This window comes from Meleagris gallopavo, chromosome 6 (genome assembly GCF_000146605.3).
Source record: "Meleagris gallopavo isolate NT-WF06-2002-E0010 breed Aviagen turkey brand Nicholas breeding stock chromosome 6, Turkey_5.1, whole genome shotgun sequence".
NCBI classification, from domain to species: Eukaryota; Metazoa; Chordata; class Aves; order Galliformes; family Phasianidae; genus Meleagris; species Meleagris gallopavo.
In genome coordinates this window covers 8,556,510-8,579,140 of record NC_015016.2, presented here as the reverse complement: position 1 = coordinate 8,579,140, position 22,631 = coordinate 8,556,510, and the positions used below count along the sequence as shown (strand labels likewise).

The 22,631-nt window shown below is 36.9% G+C and overlaps 1 protein-coding gene across 5 annotated transcripts in view; it reads left to right on the top strand.

Moving 5' to 3' along the window:
- The window catches only part of PTPRN2 (protein tyrosine phosphatase receptor type N2), a 561,093-nt gene that overhangs the window by 317,764 nt on the left and 220,698 nt on the right, over positions 1–22,631 (top strand). For all 5 annotated transcript variants that reach the window (XM_010712395.3, XM_010712396.3, XM_019616265.2 and 2 more), the window contains exon 12: positions 17,021–17,085. In XM_010712395.3, the coding sequence (XP_010710697.1) occupies positions 17,021–17,085 (65 nt within the window). The remainder of the gene's footprint in view (positions 1–17,020; positions 17,086–22,631) is intronic.

Here is a 22,631-nt window from a genome sequence, read left to right as displayed (position 1 = left end):
AAAAAAAAGAAAGAAAAAAAGAAAGTGTTAGACCAATTAGATCTAAAAAAGCAAATCTGTTTGGAGAGAATTTACCAACACGTAAAATAATCTGGTGTAATTAAATGTACTATTATAACCACAAATTAATCAGTCGCCTTTACCCTCGTCAGGCAGGTATCCAACACTGCCTGGTTAGGACATGTTCAAATAAAATAGCAAAACAAAAAATGCGCGCTCAGTAGGGAAAATATCCTTTATCCAGGGTTGAATTCCTAATTGGGTTGTACGGAGAGGCACATGGGATGGAGTCAGCTGCAGGACTCAGGTAGATATGCTCAAATAGCTTTAGCTGCAAGACTTAAAGTGTTGTGTATGGCTGCTACTCATTTATTCTACCAAAAGCTATCATTTCCGTGGCAGATCAACAGGCTGGGGCATATGTCCTGCTGTCCCCTGTCTCTGCCAGGCCCAGGGAGGGCAGAGCATGCCAAGATGTGGAAGTTCACCTTGGCAGCTTGGGCACCAATGCATATTCTGCTCTACAGTAATAATTTCCATGAAAAGTATACTAGATGCAACTATTGCTAATAACTCCCTAGGTATCCCCAGGCATACACTCCAGACTTTGCCATGGAGCTTACCTATGTATGTATCAGATGCAAATTATATAAACAATGGCAAGAATTATGTTCATAAGAAAAAGGTATTTTAAAATAAGTTTGAAGCAAAGGTAGCAACTGAAGCAAAAAATATTTTTCTACTTGTTTTATTCTCATTTCTCATAAAACCGCTGTCTCTCATTCTCCAAAATACCTGTTGAATGTATGTGCAATGTTCCCTCTTGTCCTGATGCATTTTCAGTTGGTGCAAAGAGAATTATTATTTTGATATCATGAAAAAAGTAACTTTTGTGATAAATAAATGATTAATTTGGAAAACTTATTCCAGGTCTACTCTGGATTAAGAAGGCTTAGTGATATAACAAACATCACCTTCTGTCAGCAGATCAGCAGCTCGTTTGGATCTGTTATGGAAGGTGTTTATGGCTAAAAATGAGGAAGGTGTTCATGGAGGATGTTTTGAAACTATTGCCAGATGTGTCTAAACCAGCTTCATTTTCCCAGGCTTCGTGGTTTCTATGTTTTAGGTTTGTTGGCTCTTGATTTTGTTTTAATGAGATGTAACGTTTGGAGAAAGAAATCCGAATACCACATACCGCATAGTAAATAGAATCGTAGAATCAGAAAGGTTGGAAAAGACCACAAAGGTCATCTAGTCCAACCATCATCCCATCCCCACCATGCCCACTCAGCCATGTCCCTCACTGCCACATCTACATGGCTCTTGAACTACTCTATGGACGATACTCGTGGTTATCCTTCTCACCATCTTATCAAATGCTATTATCTAGCACCTAGATTTAAAATGGAATCAGCATCTCGGATATGACAAGGAAGTCTTGATTTTATTACAAATGAAACAAGGAACATGAGTCTTTTGAAAGTAAATATTAATTAATAATTAATACAAGAAATGTGAAAAAAGACCCAATGAAAGTGAAACTTAAATCCAATAATCAATTTAATTGCTTTGTAGCTTTTCTAATGCTTAAAATTTAGTATAGAATATTACCAGTAGCAAAGAAATAGATTAAATATTCTAACTGTAACGATGCTAAAAAAGATCATTAGCCTACTCCACAGAAGATGTTTCAAAGTCATTTCTTTCTCATAGTCTATTGAGGATCATAAATGCATGTAACATTTGTATTTTTTTAATGTCCACAGTGCAGAAGCCCACTGTGACATGTATCTGTCTCTGAATTACTATCTTGTTTGCTGATAACAAGCATAATGATATGTATAACTTGTGTGTCCTTCTCAGAGATTACATTTTAGTTAAAGCAGGGTTTAAACTAATACGGCTCAGTTCAAACTTTCATTGTATCTGCTAAATATTCAATGTAAAGGGAGCTTTCAAAATCTGAAATCAATACATGCATTTGGTGGCATCAGATGGTTGGTCCTCCTTTGATGCTGCTCTGCTCTTCTATCCCAAGTAGTTCATGTTCCACACCAAAGGGAGCACTTCACTTTGAACAGCTGGTGTTCAAACTGTGTATAAAAAACATATTTAGATACTCTGAGTGCTTTTCCCTTCAGATGTATTAGGCTGTAAAAAAACGCTACTTTCCTTTAACTCTATAGGTCCTGAAGTACTAATTTTAAGATGTGATCCAGTCAATAATAAAATTGCATAGGTGATAATACAGTAGTTTTAAAGAATGATGCAAATGCAGTATTATCATTGATATGATAAAGGAATTTCAATTCCTTCTAATGAATTTTCAACAGTGCTTGCAGTTTGATTTAGAAAAGTTAATGTTATTAAAGTATTCTAACTATAACTTACTAATACAATTTCCATGACAGTCCTATATTTAAAGCTTAATTTTCTATTATTATTGTTTAAGCATGAATATCTTAGGATTTAATTTAAAGATTGTGATCGAATGCAAACTTATAATGCACTATCGATGTCCATTATTTAATATTATTTATAATATCAAATGTCTTGTTGATATGTTTAAAGAAGAAAATAGATGGGTTGCTCATTATACAGTGTGAAATTAGGAAAATGAGAGATGCATCTTCTCGTTGTTATCTCTGTTTCTGTTCATTCCTTTATTGCATTTTGTTTCACAAGATATTGAAGATCTAATGAATATTCAAATATATGCAAATCCCACACCAGCACCATACATAGTTCGCACAGAACGCATACACTTTACGTATAATTACATCCTACATATATCTCCGTTTCACAAGAAATTGGTGCTCTTATCCATTATAGATGAGATTTTGTGGGAATTAAATTCCCGACTTGACCCAAGGAGTTGTCCAGATACAAAATTACAGAAGACCAAATTAAGCTATCAAAAACCAGAGATGAAGCAACCTGTTAATTATCTTGCATTCATATTCTCACCCATCCTAAAAGTGAAAAAAAACCTTCCTCTTTCTTTCAGAGCTTCGTTGCAGGATAGCAGAAAGTTCAAATTTTCACTCAACCTTTGGTGAAACTAATTGCTCAGAATTGCTCAGAATTTTTTTCATATGTGGCACGGTGTTACCTGAAGGAGCGTCAACTCTTCCTCTCCATGACAATATAATATAGAGATCTGTGCTTTTCTGTTGGTGCCTCCATTTGTATAAATTCTCAGGCCACACAAATCCTTGCAGGATAGCCCTTTGGCACTTGTTCCTTCTCATCATGTGTCAGCTTTGTTTGTTCAGGAAATTCTTTGAGGGGGAGGAAGCTTTTTGTGGGCATTATCAGAAATTAATGAAAATTGATCCCTATGATACACATAATGCTGCTTTTTCCAAATTGAAATATAATAACTGTAGCATTCCATTATTTTGAAGACAGACTGCTGTGTGCTGAATGTAACAATTCATAAAAGTATTTAATGCAACATAATTACAGCACACAAAAAAGGGCAATTTAATGGTTTAGAACAAAAATAAGATGCTGTAATCTGCTCCTCATAAAAGCTATCCTTGGTGTTCTAAAATTAATGAAATATTTCACAATTATCATTTAACTCTTGTATTTCTTTGCTAGGTTAAGTCAGTCATCACTGTCCATCACTTTACATTGGGAGATCACCTTCTGTATCTCACAAATCATTTCCTTGAATCTTTGGCTATTACTTTGCTTCAAGCCCTGAACTGCTTTTGGCAAATTGTGGCTGCACGTGGAATGGTAGTGAAACTTTACCTACTTCTGAATAATACTTCTGTTTATCTGAGTGCGGATGAAGTGTGTCTGGAAGTGCCTCTTTCTCTCTACCAGCTATAGAGAAAGTAGACAATAATTGTTTACTAAATGCCTGATTTCTAGATATTTAATAGTGCATTAAGAATTCATCTTTGGAATTCAGAATGCAAAATATAGCCAAGGCTAATTGAAAGTCCTGGGAAATTGGGAGTTTGAATTTCCTCAAATTTCTGTGTTTCTTTTCTTCACTCCACTCCAGTGTTCTTGGGCTGTGATTCATCAGCTGAAAATGTCTGTAGTGCTTTGCAGTGTAAGAATAGACTAAACCAGAAATAAAATTGAGTTGTTGAATCCGGGACTGAGTGATGGTGACACTCTTGAGAATCACAACCTTTCCTCATAAAAACATGCAGAGTCCACTTGAAGTAAGGGTTTATCAGTATTTAAAAAAAAAGCAACAAATACACACACAACTAAAAAAAAACCACAATAGAATTATACATTCTCATGTGAAGAACCACTGCTTTAAAAGATAGTAGGTTTATCTTTATGTTCATAGGCAAATTTAAATTGGAAGGGAGCCTATGGAGACCATTAGCCCAATGTCCGTTGAAAGCGATACTGAATCTAAAGTTAGGCTTCTGAGGGCCTTGCTCCACCTGAATTTTGGAAATCTCATAAAATAAAGATTCAACAGTCTCACAGAACAGCCTGTTCCCATGTTAACCATCTCTGCTTCAGTGAGTAGTTCCTTCCTTCTGTCCAACCAGCATTTCCTATATCCAACTTACGATGTGCCCTTTACTCCTGTTTTCTTGGTATGAATCTATGCAGAAGTCTGGCTCCATCTTTTTTACAGTTGTGCCTGGGTATCAAATGGCAGTAGTTAATTTATCCTCCTCCAAACCCAGCAGAACAAACCGCAGCTCTCCTCATACTCAAACTGCAGCCTCTTCTCTGCTCTCTCTCCAATTTCCTGATGACTTTATTGTACTGAGGGCACAGAAATGGACACAAAGGACCCAAAATTGTTGGTCACAGAGTGGGAAAAAAAAAAAGAAAAAAAAGAAAAAAAAACCAGTAGGTGCAAAATAATACATTTGGCTAAATAATGTGGAATGCTGATAAAGTTCTGCAAAGATGAAGAGGAACAAAGTAGAGCTGCCCTCCATCCCCACAGTGCACAGCAAAGCAACAGAAGGGCATCAGGGAAATTCAAATTATGAAATGTTCTTGATGAAATATTAATAAAACCATACTATGGTCTTAATTGCTATAATTTAACACCCTGTATGGTATAAATATTTTAGAAACATGGTAAAATGGAACATTAAGAAAGGGTCAAGGGATAATAATATACATTCATCTCGAATGGGGGAGATGTATACCTCATACTTAATTTATGTTTATACTGCTGTTCCATATTCATTTTTGAAGAGTAGTAGGTGGAATAAGCTATATGTATATATCTTATGTTGAGACATGCATGTTAGCTGTATAAGTTTAGATTACTGTAGGACTCTGGTGTATGATATAAATATATATAAAAAGAATTTTAAATTGCTTTCTAAAGAGCATCCTTTCCTTTAGAAATCAGTCATGGATTTGGCAGTCTACAAAAGAGAGGTCAGGAAATATGCACAGCATTTTCTCACAAAATTATTTCCTGAGGAAGTCATTATCTGCACTGCCGTTGTGATATCTGCTTCTCTTTTCCAGGAGCAAATTCTACTTTCATGGATGGTTTCTAGCAGGGGTGCATTCAGGGGAAGTTTTGGGAACCTGGTTGCAATCCCAGGTGTGCCAACACCCTATCCCAATGGGAGGAAGTCTGCCTGCCCAAATGGGGCAAGCATCTCACCTAGCTTTTAGCTCTCCTATATGTTTTCACCCCAGAAAGAACCTATGATGCTAATTTTCACAGAAAACAGCTTGCAGAAATTGCTAGAAATTGCTGACACTCTAATAGTGACCTATGCCCGGGTATGCATAAAGCGGATAGGCATTTCATTTACATTTATAGTAAATTGTATCCAGTAATGATTTCTATGCGTTAAATTGCATAATCCATACAAGTCTGACAGTCTCATAAAGGCTGTGGGCCAATGTCCTCTTTTGAATGCATCAGCGCCAATGAAAGTGGTTATCGTACCCTTGACAGAGGTTATCTCTGCTTTGGATCTGGTGTCTGTAAACCCCGTCAGTCAATGTTTGCCAGGGAAGCTCAGCTGGTACGAATGGAAGACTTATTGCCAGTGATGCACATTTTGCCAAAAGGATGAGGGCTTACACACAAGAGCGTATCGCTGGCATTTTAAGGGCACCAGCAGGGCTAACTCCTGAGAAAGAACCCACAACCTCCCACCTGTCAGTTAATCTGCTTCAGTTCCAGTATTTCTGCAGTTTCTTAATGATTTATTTTCAGAAAGCAACATGGCAGAAATGCTTTTCTTTCTGAATGTAGGATTCCTCCACAAAGTGAACAGAGCTCAGAAATGCAGAATGTCATTTTGCCCAAGGAGGGGTCTCCAATCTGATCGGTAACTTCCTAGGATTGAACTGGAACCACAGAGAGCAGGGCAGACCAGGTATCCTTTTTACACTTTGGAAAGAAGTCTGTAAAAATGTTTTCACAGCACTGTTAAAGGAGAGACAATGCCAGCAGAAACTCATGCCAATAAGCACTGGGTTAAGCCTACCGCAAAATAGAGACCTCTCCATCACTCTAATTACAGAAAAGGAAAGCTTTGCCTTTGCTTCCAGTAGTTCTGGGAAAGCTGATCAGAATGCCCTTTCCTGCCATTTCTCCTTATTCTAACCCCTGCCAATAAATCTCTTCTGCTCCTCTAAACAGCGAAGCGGGAAAAGTGCTGCAGCTTTTAAAGGATTTATAAGGCTTAGCTAATCACATCATTTCCCATGCCAGAAAATAAGAGGAAGAGCACTGTGTGAATGGATGTTGCTTTGGTGTTCTGCTGTCGGTTGGCTAATATTAATTCTGTGCTATCTTTACTCCTATCTATAGCTATTCACTGTCACCATTTGTTTGGTAGATATGAGGTCCACCTGTTTGCTCTGTGCTTGCACAGTACCATACACTCAAGGGTGCTGGCAATGAGAAGAATTTGCATATGATACAATGATTTATAATAATAATTACTTTGCGTATGGCTTCAGCAATCCTTTCCGTCTTTCCAGTGGGAGAAATAAAGCATTTAGAAGGACTCGTTTGGGTTTCAGTGTGTTGAGTTTGTACTTCTGGTAGCTACTGAATAAGTGCCAAAGTCTTCTGAGACTGACAGTAGGAACTGTAACCTTTCCCTTACAGCTGTCCCCACAGTCTGCAAGGTAACCATTCTTCACGCATGTAGGTCTTCTCTGTTAAATCCTTTTTCTCATCATTCTCATCAAATATGCACACCTGTCCTCACACATGCGTATGGAAATCTATAAATGCACTTGGAACTCAGTCATTCCTGTAGAAGAACATCTATCATCCTTATTTTGCATTTCCTCATTCTGGACAAAACATGATTTTATTTTACTTTTTATGATGTGGTCAAAGTTGGTATTCTTTTAAAAACACTGAGCTTGTGTTTCTGAATTATACGCAGGTTTCACTGAATCTTCTGTAGTTTGCTGAATTTCTTTTTCAAATAACTTCTTTTAAGGTTACTGAAGTAGCTTTCCAAATTTTCATTGTGAAAAATCATTATGAGAAACAATAGGCAAGTTGACATCATCCCTGTCCACTTCCACCTGAAAGCTTTATTGTGGCTCCTGTTACTAGTGGCTTCCGCCGTAATAAATATTTTCATTTTATTCTGAGGGCATGGCAAATAGATTTTGTTAGTGAATGACCTTGTGCATTAGCTGTGTTATTCATGATTTAGTGAACCAGTCAGTTGAAATATTGCTAATGTTTTTCCAACTCAGTCTTGTTACATTTGTGCCATGAGGATGACATTAAGTGTAGTTGCAGATGAATAACAAATAGCATGGCTTGTAGTTGTGTTTTGGATCATTAAAGAAATGAACCTAAAGGGTACTGTTTTATTAACTGTGGAAGTTGAGGAAATAACTGGAAAAAAATGACAGTTATTGAATGTGTATTTATTAAAAATAGTGACAGTTTGGCATGCTGTGAATTAGTGGTAATGCCTCTTAAATTTTTCATATACTAGTGCAAACATGCTACAACATCTGTCTAAAAATTTCAACAGATTTTAAGTAAGAGTAAGAATAAATCATGCATTTCAGGCTGTTTCCATGAGAAGTCTCTAAGTGATGTAAATAGGAGAAACCTAACAGCTTAACAATGATGAGACTTAATAGTTAGAAGCCAACCTATGTAGTTCTAAGTATTACGTATTGTAATATCAAAAAAGCTCAGTGTACTTTCCAAGGGAGCCTTCAGACAGAGTGGATCCCTGCTCTAAGGGAGGAATGACTGTTCTCCATTTTCTTTTCCTGAATCCTTTCAGTTGTTTCCTGTTGAAACATAGTAGAAATGTTAAAAATGTAGTTGGTCAGCTGCTGGAAGGGCGGTCTAGTCCTTTGCCTCACCTTAGTAACGCATCATCCGTTCCAATGAAAACACACATACATAGAATCAGAATCATAGAATGGCCTGGGTTGAAAAGGACCACAGTGATCATCTAGTTTCAACCCCCTGATAATGTGCAGGGTCACCAACCACCAGACCAGGCTGCCCAGAACCACCTCCAGCCTGGCCTTGAATGCCTGCAGGGATGGGGCATCCACAACCTCCTTGGGCAACCTGTTCCAGTGCCTCACCACCCTCTGTGTGAAAAACTTCCTCCTAATATCTAACCTAAACCCCTTCTGTCTTAGTTTAAAACCATTCCCCCCTTTCCTATCTCTATCCACCCTTGTAAACGGTTGTTCTCACTCAGTTAAAGTCCAGGTAACTATTCCCTTATTTTCTGTGAAACTATAAACATCACCAGTACCAGCTTCTGAAACACTACCTGTTTCTCTCCCATCCCCAATTAGTATTTTTAGAAAAGAGAAAACATGAGAGAGAATTATTTTAGATATTACTCTTTCTGGGCTGGAAGTAAGTAAATATATTTGTTTCTATTAGATAGAGTTGACCATAGAAGCTTCTAATTTTTTCCACTTCTAAAATGCTAAAAGGACAAGGGACTGATCTTACATAGCTGTTTGTGTTTGTAAAGAGGACAGAGAACTCTTCTATGAAAACAATAAAACAGAGAAGGGAGATGCAGTCCTGAGGGACTAAAATGAGGAATATGGAAAGAGAAAATATACAAATAGAAGCAAAAAGCAGATATGGAACTCCAGAATATGTAGCTAACCTTGAGAAGCTGACTGCAATTATCTGTTTTACGTATTTTTTGTAGTATTTTATCAAAAGAAAATGAAAACAATCTGTTAAAATCTTAAACAGAAAAAGTGTAGTGTTCTACAATTCTATTCCATGGTGCTGATTGTTTAAAAGGAAAGAGAAGAAACTCTGGTTTTAAGCTCCTTGTGTGAAACTCCTTCAGTGTTGTGAAGGTGAGGAGGCAAAGCCTTCCCCACACTGAGAATGGCTGAGAGAAATCCAGATGGTCATTCTTACCCTCCATCCCGTGGGACGACGAATCTTGCTTTCTAATTTGTAAAAGTTAAGACTGAACATATGATGGTGAAGTTCAGTGTTAAGCTGACTGGGACTCCCCAGAAATACAATTAAAAAGTTAGTATAGACATTATCAATCATCTCAGAAGGGAGTTTGCTGAGAAAAATTGTCTGCTCACGCTGCAGTTGTTTACTTGAGCATATTCTACTCGGGCTTCTGCTCAGCTTGCTGCAGGTTGTTCTATCTCAATTACTTTTATGGGGCTGAAATGTGTCAAGGAATTTTTATCTGAAGAAAAGTTGATGTGAAGAGTGGACTAACACTTCTTTTCATCCATTTCTGCTAACATTGGCTGAATTGGTACATCTTCAGCTATAAATATAAGTGTTTTAAGTATGCAGGCAAATTGTTACACATACATGTGCCATACAGAGCATAAAGAAATGTGCAGGATTGAATTATTACAACTGCAGTGGTTAACAGTATTAAAAAGTTAATAAGTCATTGAAGTATATTCTCAATTGTAAGACATACACAACTAAAGCATGGCTATTTTTCATTATCAGTTCTCGGTTCTCTGCAGTTGATGGACGTGGACTTCCTTAAATGATTTAAGAAAATAGTTTTGAAAATGGGTTTCTGAAGCTCTGCAGGAAAGTATTAAGAACAAATAAATGGTTTTCATTCCTACAGTTTTAATTCATATGAAGTAGTGTTGTTCGTATTTCCAGGATAGAACCATCACATTGACACTGCACCTAAAAAATTCCTCTCTGTAGCTGAGATGTTTGTAGGAGTGTTTTACTGCTGAAGTATTTTGGAGCTTATATATATATTTATTTGCCTGTGGAAAAATATCTCATATGACCATATATATTCATCATGTGTGTTTATATATGATGAGGAAATGATGCCTATCTCACGATGGGATAATTCAATCTCTGACAATACATGTTTGCTCTTGTCTAACAAGTGAGCCTCAACTGACGTTTTAATTGAGACAGGCAATGTTCATAGGGAGGGATCCTACTATTAACATAAATCCTCCAGAGAAATGCAAAAATGTTATCTAATATATTCCACACTCCTTTGCTACAATTTAAATATCATATTTTAAAATAGCATTGTGCTGATTTTAAAGGACAGTTAGGAGAAAACATACAATTGAGCAGCTATTTATTAAGTCAGTAAAAATAAATCAATACAAGCAGTCAGGCAGAAAGAATATGCTTAAAATATGTGTGTCTAATCTATGCAAACAGAGAGCCGTGAGAGGTCTTGATGTATCAGACGCTTGCAGCCCTATTCTTCAATATTTTCTGACTGTGGGACTTTGGGGACATGAGAGGTAAATGTTTTAGAGAAGAGAAAGTGATTTCATTTTAGTGAATGAGTTTTTGAAAATATACAACTTTCAGATTCTCTGGTATGGGCCAGTTTTTCTCTTAGTAGTGCTGCTATTTGCCTGACAAATTCCTTATTTCTCATGCATTTTTAACAGAATTGAAGAGAATCAGAGATGGAAAGTCCTTGATTCTGTACATGTATATTTGGCTATCTTGTACCAAAATCTGTGAAAATCTAAAGGGGCACAGGGAGTATGGCCTGAATTTTTATCTGCTAGTTTTATTAGCTAGAGAGGGTTGTAAATGATGTGTGCCCTGAAAATCGCTAGAGATGCAAACGATATTTTAAATTATTCCAGACAGCAAGGTACTGTATCTGAGCAGATTGAAAGCTGAAATGTTGATACCAGAAATTAAATTAACGCACGTGAGATTGAAACAATATCTAATTAAAATCATTTGAAAAATGACTAGAAAATTGAATATGACATAATATTTAGCAAGCTGTCACTAGTACAGATATGTCGCTTTGACTTCTCTGCAACCATTTTCAATCCAGGCCTGGCTGCCAGTTAACTAGAAATTACGCATGAAGCTACAATCTCTCTTCATCACCCACTGGCGAATGGAAGACAAAATGCCTTTTGCCCTGCAGTCTGTATAATTTTCCTTCACTGAATTGTAAAATTGAGCGGAGGGAACTTTCCTCTCCTTGCATGTGGCTTTGTGAGTTAGTAATTTTTGTTTCAAGCTGGAGCACTTTGGATGCTTGTGTTGTGTTTCGTGACTTATTTACTTGCCGCCCAGTACTACTCCTGCCCAGGGAGAGGAGTTACAAATTCACAGGCTGCATTCCCTGGAAGGAATGCCGAGAGGAATTCAGAGATGTGTGCTAAAGGGGAAGAGGTTTTATCTTGTATTCCAGAAAGTCTACTCTTCTGAACATTGCGATACCTAAGTATCTAATTCCAAGTTCATTGAAATGTGTTTTGATTATTTCTAGCAAAGCCAAGTGCACAAGGTTGGAAAGCCTATATTACATATCCACATACTCCAATATTCTGAAAGACCTAGACAGTGCTGAGCTGTCTCTGTTTTTTCTCTGCTCTGTGACTACCTCAGCAGTTTCAGGAGGTGCAAGAACAGGTTTACTCTAAAAATTCTCAACAGAGAGAGGGCCCAAACGTTCCATTTTCATTGAATTACAAGAGACAAAGATTTTTTTATGCGCTGTGTATGTATGCCACCCATGTGCAACCATAAAGTAGTCTTTCTGGTTCATCCTAGAAAGAAACTTTCCATATAATCCGAAGCACTTGATAGAAATAAATGCAATGTTTGCTTGTGTTAGATTTGTGAAATCTGTTAAAAAATTAAAAGCATAATAAATACCATTTCTCTGAATTTCCCTTCCTCCATTTCCCTTTCCTTTCCTCAAAGACAGGAAAATAGGTGAAATTCTTCTGAATTTGTCTTTGTGAAAGGGGCTTTGCAACAACAGTTGTGAAGAGAATCGTTGGTGTACAATTCATTGGACAGTAAATCTGAATTAATTGCCTTCCATCGTTTTATTGACTGGAGGTTCAGTCAATATCGTTAGTGAGTCCAGGGCATGAATTGACTCATTCTGAAATGGGCATGTAATAGAGGTCAGGGGAATCATATGGCTGTAAATACTGTTGTCTTCTGTGTTTAATTAGATAAAACACACCCTCAAAGTCAGATACATAGCAGAAAAAGAAGGTTTCCTTGTGAGTGATACCAACTTCCGACAAATACTTTTCATATTTAGGGTGGTTTCTTCCATGGAGGGGGTAAATCCTGCAGCACTTGTACAGTGTACATGTGCTCCCATGAGTACTTTGGAGGGCATAGTTATGCTTGGCAACCTGCTTTACATCAAACCTTTGTGAACTACTCATTTCTCAGGACTTCCTTCTTCCAGAAGGGTTAAAATGAGACTGGAGTTCTACTTGACACTCTCTGTAACCTGTTTCTCCTAATAACCAGTGAGCTGAGATCAAACCTACCGACTACAAAACTAGGCAGTCAAATTCCTGACTATGCCACTGGCAGATAACTTTGCTGAAGGAAATAAATGTTAGCCCTTGGGAAACACGTCAGACTTCCCTCTGGTTGGTGAAGACAAATAGTGACAGTCGCTACCCTGAAACACTCAGTAACACCCTCACCGTGCTCCCTAATAGAGCAAAGCCATTAAGTTGTCCCCATTGTAATTTAGATCACAGAAGAGACTTCCACAGATTCTTTCAGGTTAAAATAACTGGTATACAGAGAGAAGGCAAAATTATTCCAGTGTAGCTACGTGCTTAATTATATGGGATACTGCATAAATTGTCAAGTGCAAAGAATTATTCTGATAAATTAAAATACTAATTAAATAGGCTATTGCAGAATTTTGAGAACATTATAGGGCTCTGCTCCTCCAGGTAATTTGCATATCCTTCATCTAATGAATTTAATTTAAAAGCCTCCTTTTTTGTGTGTTTGGAGGCTCTTTTTGTTTCAGTGGGAGATTAAAAAATGGGATTTATACATTGCAAATGGAATTGGTTTTATTTGTTTATTTATTTGAGAGTTGTTTTTCTGGTTTTTTGTTTGGTTTGGTTTGGTTTGGTTTGGTTTTTTTTGGAGTAGCTGTTTTTTCTATCATAGAATGGCTTGGATTCAAGGGACCTTAAAGATCATCTATTTCTAATGCATCTGCCATTGGCAGAGTTGCCACCTATTACATCAGGTTGCCCAGACTTCATTCAACCTGGCCTTGAACCCCTCCAGGGATAGGGCATCCACAGCTTCTCTGGGCAACCAATTCCATTGCCTCAGTGCCTCATACTTAAAAACTTTTTCTAACCTAAATCTATAATCTTTAAGTTTAAAAGGTCCTACCATATCTTCCTGTTTAAATAGTCTCTCTCCAGCTTTTCTTTAGGTACTGGAAGGCTACTATAAGATGTCCCCAAAGCCTTATCTTCTCCAGACCTATGCCCATCTTCACGGCCCTCCTCTGGACCCTCTCCAGCAGCTCTATGTCTTTCTTGTGGTGTGGCTTCTGATCTAGATGCAATATTCTATATGGGGCCTCACAAGGGCAGAATAGAGGAAAACAATCTCCTACCTCACCCTGCTGGCCACCCCTCTTTTGATGCAGTCCAGGATACAATTGGCCTTCCAGGACACACTGCTGGCTTGCATCAAGCTTTTTACGCACCAGAATTCCTGAGTCCTTTTCCTCAGGGCTGCTCTCAATGAGCTCTCCAAGTCAGTTCCTTATTCACCATATAGTCCTTCAAATCTATACTTCCCCAGTATAGAGATAACGATATGGTGTGGGACCATGGGCCTTCCAGGACTCCAGGTAGATGATATCTGTTGGCCTTCCCTTTTTGGCTATTGCAGTCAATCCATCATAGAAGGACACTAGTTTGTGAGTCCTCCATTAGTATTTCAGGACATTAAGCCAAGGTTGAAACAAATCAACTTTGTGCAACATACCACGTTACACAAAATTATTATTTCTAGTCCATAAATTCTGCATCAGAAATATTATCTGCTGAATATTTCTACTGGAGTGAAAACTAGTAGGTAGCACAGTAAAATACCCTTTAAAACGTAGGCCAGTTTTCAAGGAACTGAATTTATTTTCCCACCACTTTTTCCTCATGTAACAATAGCCTACTGACTATGTTTGACATTCTTAATTGCAATGATAGATAGAAAGAATTAAGAAGTTATATCAATGTTCAGTAACTTCAAGCAGTTTCTTGATATGTGGTTGATGCTATAGGCTTGGAACCATTGTTTTTGACTGAATTTTTGACTTTTCTAAACTGTTTGTGACGTTCAAGTGTAGTTAAAATATGCTCCTGTTACACACTGGGAGTGAAGATGCTGGAGATGTTTGGCTGTATCTCTCTCTGTGGTCTGACAGTTCCTGAGCTTCACCCTTTTCAGGTTCTTTTTTGATCAGTAACAGCATGCCTTCATGCCTCTCTATTTTGGCAAGGTTTAGGTTAGCACAGCTGTCAGAGCTGTCCTTTTTATTTTAGCCAATATCAAGAGGGAAGGGTGTGTTAAGTACACCTTATGTATATATATATCTCAAAGCTTCAAAAACTAAAGTCTGCAGGAAACCTATAAAGAAGAGATTGGTAAAATATGTAGCAGTGAATACAAAATTCAGTGATTCAGCAGACCAAATATTTCCTGTTAACTTTTCTTGCAGTATAAAAGTACGTAGTAGGATTTAGCCTTTTGTTTACTTGTACCTCATTTATTTTACAGCCACTCTGCTGCACAGCTGTATTTGCCCCAAGCTACCAAAGAATCATCTGGTGCAGTTTTTCTGAAGGAGGCCATAGGGTTTCCAGTTCTTTTTAATCTTTTAAATTTTTGCATTTGATATAAATGTCTTTAATGTATGTGCTGAGCATGATTCTATCAGTGTGCTAGCAGGGCACAATCCAAAAGGGAAAACGTCAGTGTGGCAAATTATCTGCCATCCATAAAGCAACACAATCCAGAGTCCATCTCAAGGCTGAAAATCAAGCTTGTTTGCAAAGGTTTACTTTTTGGAAATTCATATTGTACAACTTATATAAATATAGCCTCAAATCATGTGATCCAGGCAAACCATCCTTTTGCAGTTCCAATGACTCTGAGTGTAATAAAAACATACATTGTTAATGTGTAAAGCATGGTCTAAGTAGTATGTATGTGAGTATTGTGTGTGTTTTTTAGGCTGTGATCCAGCAAACCACATGTTTATGCTGGGGATTCTGTGTTCTTATCAGCAAAACAGCTGGGTCTAAAAGATGGACTGAGCTTTCCTCTCCATTTACATCATGCACAAATTAATATCTTGCTGGAGGTAGAAAAATTTCTCTGTATTAGGTTTGCTTACATTTTTACTTTTTGATTCTTTGCACATACAAATACTTAGAAAAATAATTCCGCATTTTGGATATATGAGGTGAAAATGAGCCCTAATGATACAACTCACCTCTGAAATAAATGTGAGTCATTTATGTTCTACTTTGGACTAACTAAAGAAAGCATCGTCTCACAATAACATTGCTCCTAAGAACTGTTTGCTATGATGTGAACTGTCCTGAATGTTTCAAACAGCTGCAATTAAATTGTATTTTTCCAAAATGAAGGAAAAATATATGAATTCTTTTCAGCATTTTTATGTAAATTTACTGTTTATAGTATGTTCTGGCACACTTCTTATGCTTTCTGGTAGCAATACTTCCTTCAGCTTTCTTAAATTGAGAAGCCGAGTCTATCCCAGTAATCCTTGTAATCAGAGGAAAGAGAGAGGTGCCTCCTGATGTGTGTAAACTGTGTGGGATGACTCATAGTGTTAAATGTTCATATCTTCCCATTGACTGCAGAGAGAACCTACATGACTCACTTGGATTAGATAGTCAATGACTAGACAACTAAGAGAGAAGAGTTTAATAAGGCTATAAGATTTCGTTTCTATTAACAAATAAAACAGGATGGGTGTCTGTTTTTTGGCCATGAATCCAATTGAATAGTATGCATCTGAATGGTTAACATCTTCCTGCCCAAAACAAGGTGACCTTACCCTATACCCTCAGCTCTGAATGATCTCATCCTTGTTTAGTTTGGGCAATGGTAGTGCTCAAGTCCATGCACAGGACATTTCTAGGTTATAAGTATAACCTAGTCTCAGTTATTACTACTCATATATATTTATTTTTTTTAAAGCTGTTTTATTTCTGATTATTTTTGAGTGCTTTTACTGATCCAGAAACTGATAAATAGGAAAAAAATCTCAATTTTAGAAAGGAAAATACTGTGCACTGCATCCTGATGTTTTGAGATAAACTATTTATCTTCCCTGCTAGGTAAAACTGTAATTTATTCTGAAATATCATATGTGGTGACAGTGCTGCTGCAGTGACAAGATGCCACACTGCTCCTTGCTTCAAGAAAGACAGTGGGAAGATTCTACCAAAGAGAACTTCCCAGAAGCACTGTGCATGTATTAAATGTGTCATGTTCTGTATACAAGGGAGCAAGAATTAGTTTGGTTCTCTTTTTCACGAAAAGCGAACAATTAATGGTACGTTTATGCATTTAAAACACTGAATAGCAGAGTGACTATCAGGGAAAAATATTCCATAGATGGCAAAAGTCATGAATTTATTGATGGAGGATAGGAAGGGAGGCTGGTTACACTACATGTGCTGCAAAATTATGCACATTTCAGCTTTCCCATAACTCTTTCAATCTTGATTTTCCTTGTAGCCATGAACAAAGAGAAGCTTGAAAAAACAACTGGGCTGAGAATTCTGCAGACTGGCGTGGGGGAGGTAAGTAGTTTGGAGGCATTTTGCACTCTCAAAAACATTTTAATTGTTGGGGGTTTTTTGTTGTTTTGTTTTTGGTTTTTTTTTGGGGGGGGGGGGAGTTCTTTTGTTGTTGTTGTTGTTTGGTTTTAATGAAATCCTGGAGCTCATGAGCGTTTGTGAGCTACCAGTCTGGTAGTGCTAAGGGCCTTTTTATGATACAGTTACATCTGTCAAAATACAATCTGCTGCACAAATAGCACTGTATCCCACAGAGAAAAAAATACCATCCTTATGAGGAAAGTGCAGCTGGCTTTAAGAAATGCAGTTTTTTGCTTTGTTGTATCACAGAAAGAAAATCCCCAAAGATGAGTGCAGCAACTGAAGTCATCATGCGCAGCGACTGAAGTCGTTGCATTATTCCCCTTAGTTTTGATGGAGTACTATCTTATCTAGATCAATGAAAGTTTAAATCTGGGGTAAAGAGTCTTCAGATGTTAGAGAGAATCTGTCAGTGAATGGCTTGCATATTTTGGATGTAACTCGAAATATAAATAAAACATGTGTTTGTTATTATGGTGATATCACTAAGCAAAAACTCCACTAAGCAGTTCATCATTTATTAATAAAGATGATGCTATCTGCTAAGAACATTGTATGAACTACAGTTGATTGCTAATTCTCGTGCTAATTTTGTGTACACAGTTATCTTTTTTTTCCCTTTTCATTTAAGTAATTTTGCTAGTGGTGAATACTCGCATAGCTAGACAAATACCTTTTTCTAGTGATTACATTATTCTCAGTATTAAGGACAATGAATAACTTGTAATATACTGAAGAAATCTTAACTTTTTTTTTTTTAATACTTATTTTCCTTTTTATAACATTTCTGGGTTTTATCAGATGAAAAACTTACCTTGCCATCATTTTTGAGGTTCTTTGTATAACTTTATTCACATTATTACTAGTCCCGGTCCTGAAGAGGTATCAGCAGTGGTGCTCGGTGAGATTCTCAGGGTCAAAGCTGCAGGCATTTGATATTTGATAAAAACATAGGTAACGACATCAGAAAATGAAAGCCAGCATCTCTCCTTCACTGACTCGGATTTAACTAGTTGAGATTTTCAAGGATGTGTAAACTCAAGAGCTGCAGGAGGAATGTGCACCTCAGGCTGTGTCCTGACCTGAGGCGAGAGGAAGGCTTGTGTTTATGCTATCCCCAGGACTTCTTTTCTGGTAAATAACAGGAGAACCAGGACTGGCACAGACTGTGGCAGCCACATGCAGTACAACTTTTTACTCAGAATTCAACAATATTATGCATGCCGATGGAATATCTCCATGTATTTTACTCAGTTCCAATAAGTGAATGAATTCCAGCTGGCTTCAAGGTCAGCTGTAAAAGCAACATCTCCAGTTTCTGTTCAGCCCACTTCTTTTCAAGCACTTACTGTTAAATAAATTGTTATCTTACATGTGGTCAATGGACAAAGAAAGTACTTCTGGATGTTTGAAATACAAAACATTGTCCCCTGTCAAATACACTATTGGTCCATGTTGTAATAATAAGGTTGTTGTATGTACTGGAGCCATAGCCTCAAGGAGCTCCTATATGTTTTTAAGGCCAGCTAATAGAACTAGGACAAATGGAGAAGTTATTTTGCTTGAGATCTCATCTGATTCTTGAGCATGGGTTAGTAAAAGTCATTGCTCTTGACTGTAGACCTCACCTCTTGTATATTTGGGCTATTGTAATGAAAAATGAATGATAATACTATGTGGCTTAACAAAGACTTTCACAGAAGCTTGTGTTGTACACTCTGCCAAATACGTATTTTGATAGGGCCAAAAAAGTGAAAATGATTTAACCAAAGGGAAGAAAATATTTGAGGCCTGATATATTCTAGGTTACATTTGAGATATGGTGATAAGCAGTGAAAGATCCTAGTGGTTTGGAACATTCAGGTGCTGGATGAACATTTATTTAGCTGCTTACTTATTTCTTTGATTATGAATTCTCCCAGCTCTTATATTCCTGTTTGTTAGACTTTTCAGCCATGATTGTGTACATAATTAGTACAATTCTGCAGTCTCACCTACATGAAAAAAAAATGGGATGCAGTAACCAAGTTGTTCCTTTGTTGACAGAGTATGAAATTTAGTTTATTTCCGGTTAAACCTAACTTTGTTCTTGATTCATCCTATTATTTAACAGCACCAAAATAACAAAATACATATTTTAGCATAAGGGAAGAATCTTCTGTTGAGTAAGAAGTTCTTTAGCTTCACACTGTAGGAATTGTTTATCTGTAGCATTGTTTAAATGCAATGCTAACTGTTAATCAAAATCATGATGCTCAAGAGTACTTAGAATAAACTTTGGTTTCAGAATGAGAAATGGCCTTTTTGTTTGTACAGTAGGTCAGATTCATGACAAAATTAATGGATATAAAATCTTCACTTCTGGGACTGTAAAATAAAAGGAATTGATTTTGTATGGCGAGTTTCTATCTGAAATAGCTCAAGAGAAAATAGTGGTGATACTGGTAGCAAATGGAACAGCTGTGTAAACAAATGCAGGAATAGTTCTAAAGCTCAGCAATAGTTCGTGTGTTCCTCTGGACAGTGGAGTCTGTTTTAGGCCTTGGTCTGTGATTAATAGGATTTGTGCTACAGTAAGAAACGTGCAGACACTGGGCATTGGGTGTGGTGGAAGGAAACTTTCACTTCTGTGCAGAAAAGAAATGCCTCTCAGAGCTCCTCAGTCTCTCCTCCCCCTCCCCTCTCTTCAAAGAAAAGCATTTCATAAGCAACAACATTAGAGTCACAGTCCCTGGAGGTGTTCAAGAACTGTGGAGATGTGGCACTGAGGGACATGGTTAGTGGGCATGGTGGGGATGGGCTGATGGCTGGACTAGATAATCTTAGTGGTCTTTTCCAGCCTTAAAGATTCTATGATTCTGTGATCATCATACAAAAGATTTACACAGCTTCAGTGAGTCTTTTTGATACAGCTGAAGTTAGCTGCATGGTGTCAGTTTAGAATAGGTTCTGGCTCTTCTTCAGCAGAATTAAAAATGAGTGCCTTATCTGTAGGAAAAGCTGTTAACATGTCAAAATGTTGGCTTAAGAGCTCTGTGCATTCTGTTATAAGGTTTGAGTGATATATATATTTCTGTATATTTCTCCCTCCTTGGAGATCTTCAAAAGCCATCTGGATGTGGTCCTGGGCAACCTGTTCTACATCGCCTTGCTTGAGCAGAGCATGAACCAGATAGACCCAGAGATCCCTTTCAACCTCACCTACTGTATGATTCTATGATATAGAGCAAAGCATTGCTTGGAAATTAGCGTAGGTTAGCAGAGCTTTTAGGTCATTATGGAACAACAGACCCTTACTGCTGTTTGTGCAGCAAGTCTGCTTCAGCATCTAGCATTTGCTGGTAGAATATTTAGTGTTCTAGGGATCCAAAGAGTTAGACTGAAATTTGATGTACTACGTATCACTCTTAAAGAGCTAATTATTTTGTCACCCAACTCATTTATGAAATGGCTGTTACACCAGAAAATCAGGAATAACTGCTGTAGAGAAAAACAGCCCTGATAAAGAAGTACTGCAGAAGTATGCATGTTAGTTAGTACTAACTAACTCTGATACTGTATTTGCTGAGACATTTATTGTCTATTTGGAGTTTACCAATCATTTAAGTTGAAAATGGTTGAAAATACCTACAAGATCTCAGGGAGATCATTCGATCCATGGTCATGTGGATGAAGAACTTCTTTACCAGAGCACAGCTCTGCTTGATTCCTGCTGAGCTCAGGATTCATCAAGGTTGGGATTCCCAGTCCTTTGCTGACATCACTTCAGTGGGTAAGCTGGAATTACTTCTAAATCCTTCAGGAATTTAATTACTTCACTTTCTTTAGGCACTTTTAAATTGTCACAAAAGACAGTTTCAGTTTGATGCCACTCCAAGCTTGACTGTGACCAAAGTTTCTGTTCGAGGCCAGTTCCAGTTCAAGAAAATTTCAAGCAATGGTTCAAGTGCATGGGCTAATAACTACTTAAGACTTCTTTTGGCTGAAATTGCTTTTTCAAGACAATTTCAAAATAACAAGTCAGAGTTTCCAGTGGCTCAAGAAAGTGTAATAATTGAAATCAGTTTACTGGGCTAAGAGTCTGTCATTTGAATAATAAAGTATTTGAATTAAGGTCCAAAATAAACTAAGGAAATGGCACTGTCTCTGTCCTGAACCGGTAGAACAGGACCCATGATGTAATACATTATTTTAAATGAACACAAAATACACTCATCATTGGAAATAAAAATATAAATTTTGGATAAAAATATAAATTGGAAATAAAAAAATTTAAAAAATTGTATTTGTAGAATACAAATCATATTTCTTATATTATGACTGACGTAAGAATTAGAATATTTTTCTAAACCAAGTGGAAGTAACCCAAAATATATGTAAAAATGAACACTTCACTATCTCTATAGATGTTCTAAAATAGAGATGTTTTGATGTTTCAGGACATTTTCACTTATGGATATTTTGATAGATCTAGAATTACGTTGATCTTACATAAGTGATGTTTCTTCATTGAATAAAAGCACTCTGCACATGAAAACGTTGCTTTATGGAATGTAACCTTAAGGCTATAAAGACAAATAGGAAAAAATAATAATTAAATGAAAAACTGTGAGGCGTACTATCTTAGAAATATTCTTGGTGAATACATGGAAAGAGTTATTTTATTTTTCACCCTTCCCAAATTATAGATTCTCTATCACCCTTAAAAAGTCATAGATTATGTATTAAATAGAATGTTAATAATAATATGCAACTTTTATGGAGTCTTACTGACAGTGAATAATATTACTATTGCAGTTTAGTGAATATATACATGTATAGTAAAGTGATACTAATCAGAAGCTGATCATAAAGCAGCATTTAAAAATAATGCTTTAGGGGCTTTAAGGAATAAAGCTAAACAGAACATTAAATTTCTCCAAAGAGAATGATGGAGATCTATGACTCATTTATTTAAGATCTTGTATGTTTTTGCTAAATGCATTTTAACTAATATTTAGAGATAATGTTAATGCTATTTATTAACTATTCATTATGATACATAGCCCACTAGAGGGCTGCTTTTCAAACAAATTGCATCCAGAGTATTAATAAACAGCAAAATAAAAACAAAACAAAAAAAAGCATCACATATAAATATGCAGCAAATATATATATATTGTCATTATTTTGTTGTATACCTTCTGTAACTTCATGATGTATGCAGAACACTCACAAACAGTATAAATCATGGCTCTAACTCTGCAAACATTTATCATGTGCTTAGCTTTACATATATAGTCAGAGTTCCCCTCTAATCTACTAGTAAGTTGCAATAGATGCCTGTATGCCACTGAGACTGTCTGCTGTCACGTATAGCACCGACTCTGGCTGTGGAGGGGCAAAATTCCAATGTTTATCCCTTGTATTTGGTTTGAATATTGCATAGCAAAGGTATTTTGACATCTGAGTGACAGGTCACAGCGTCA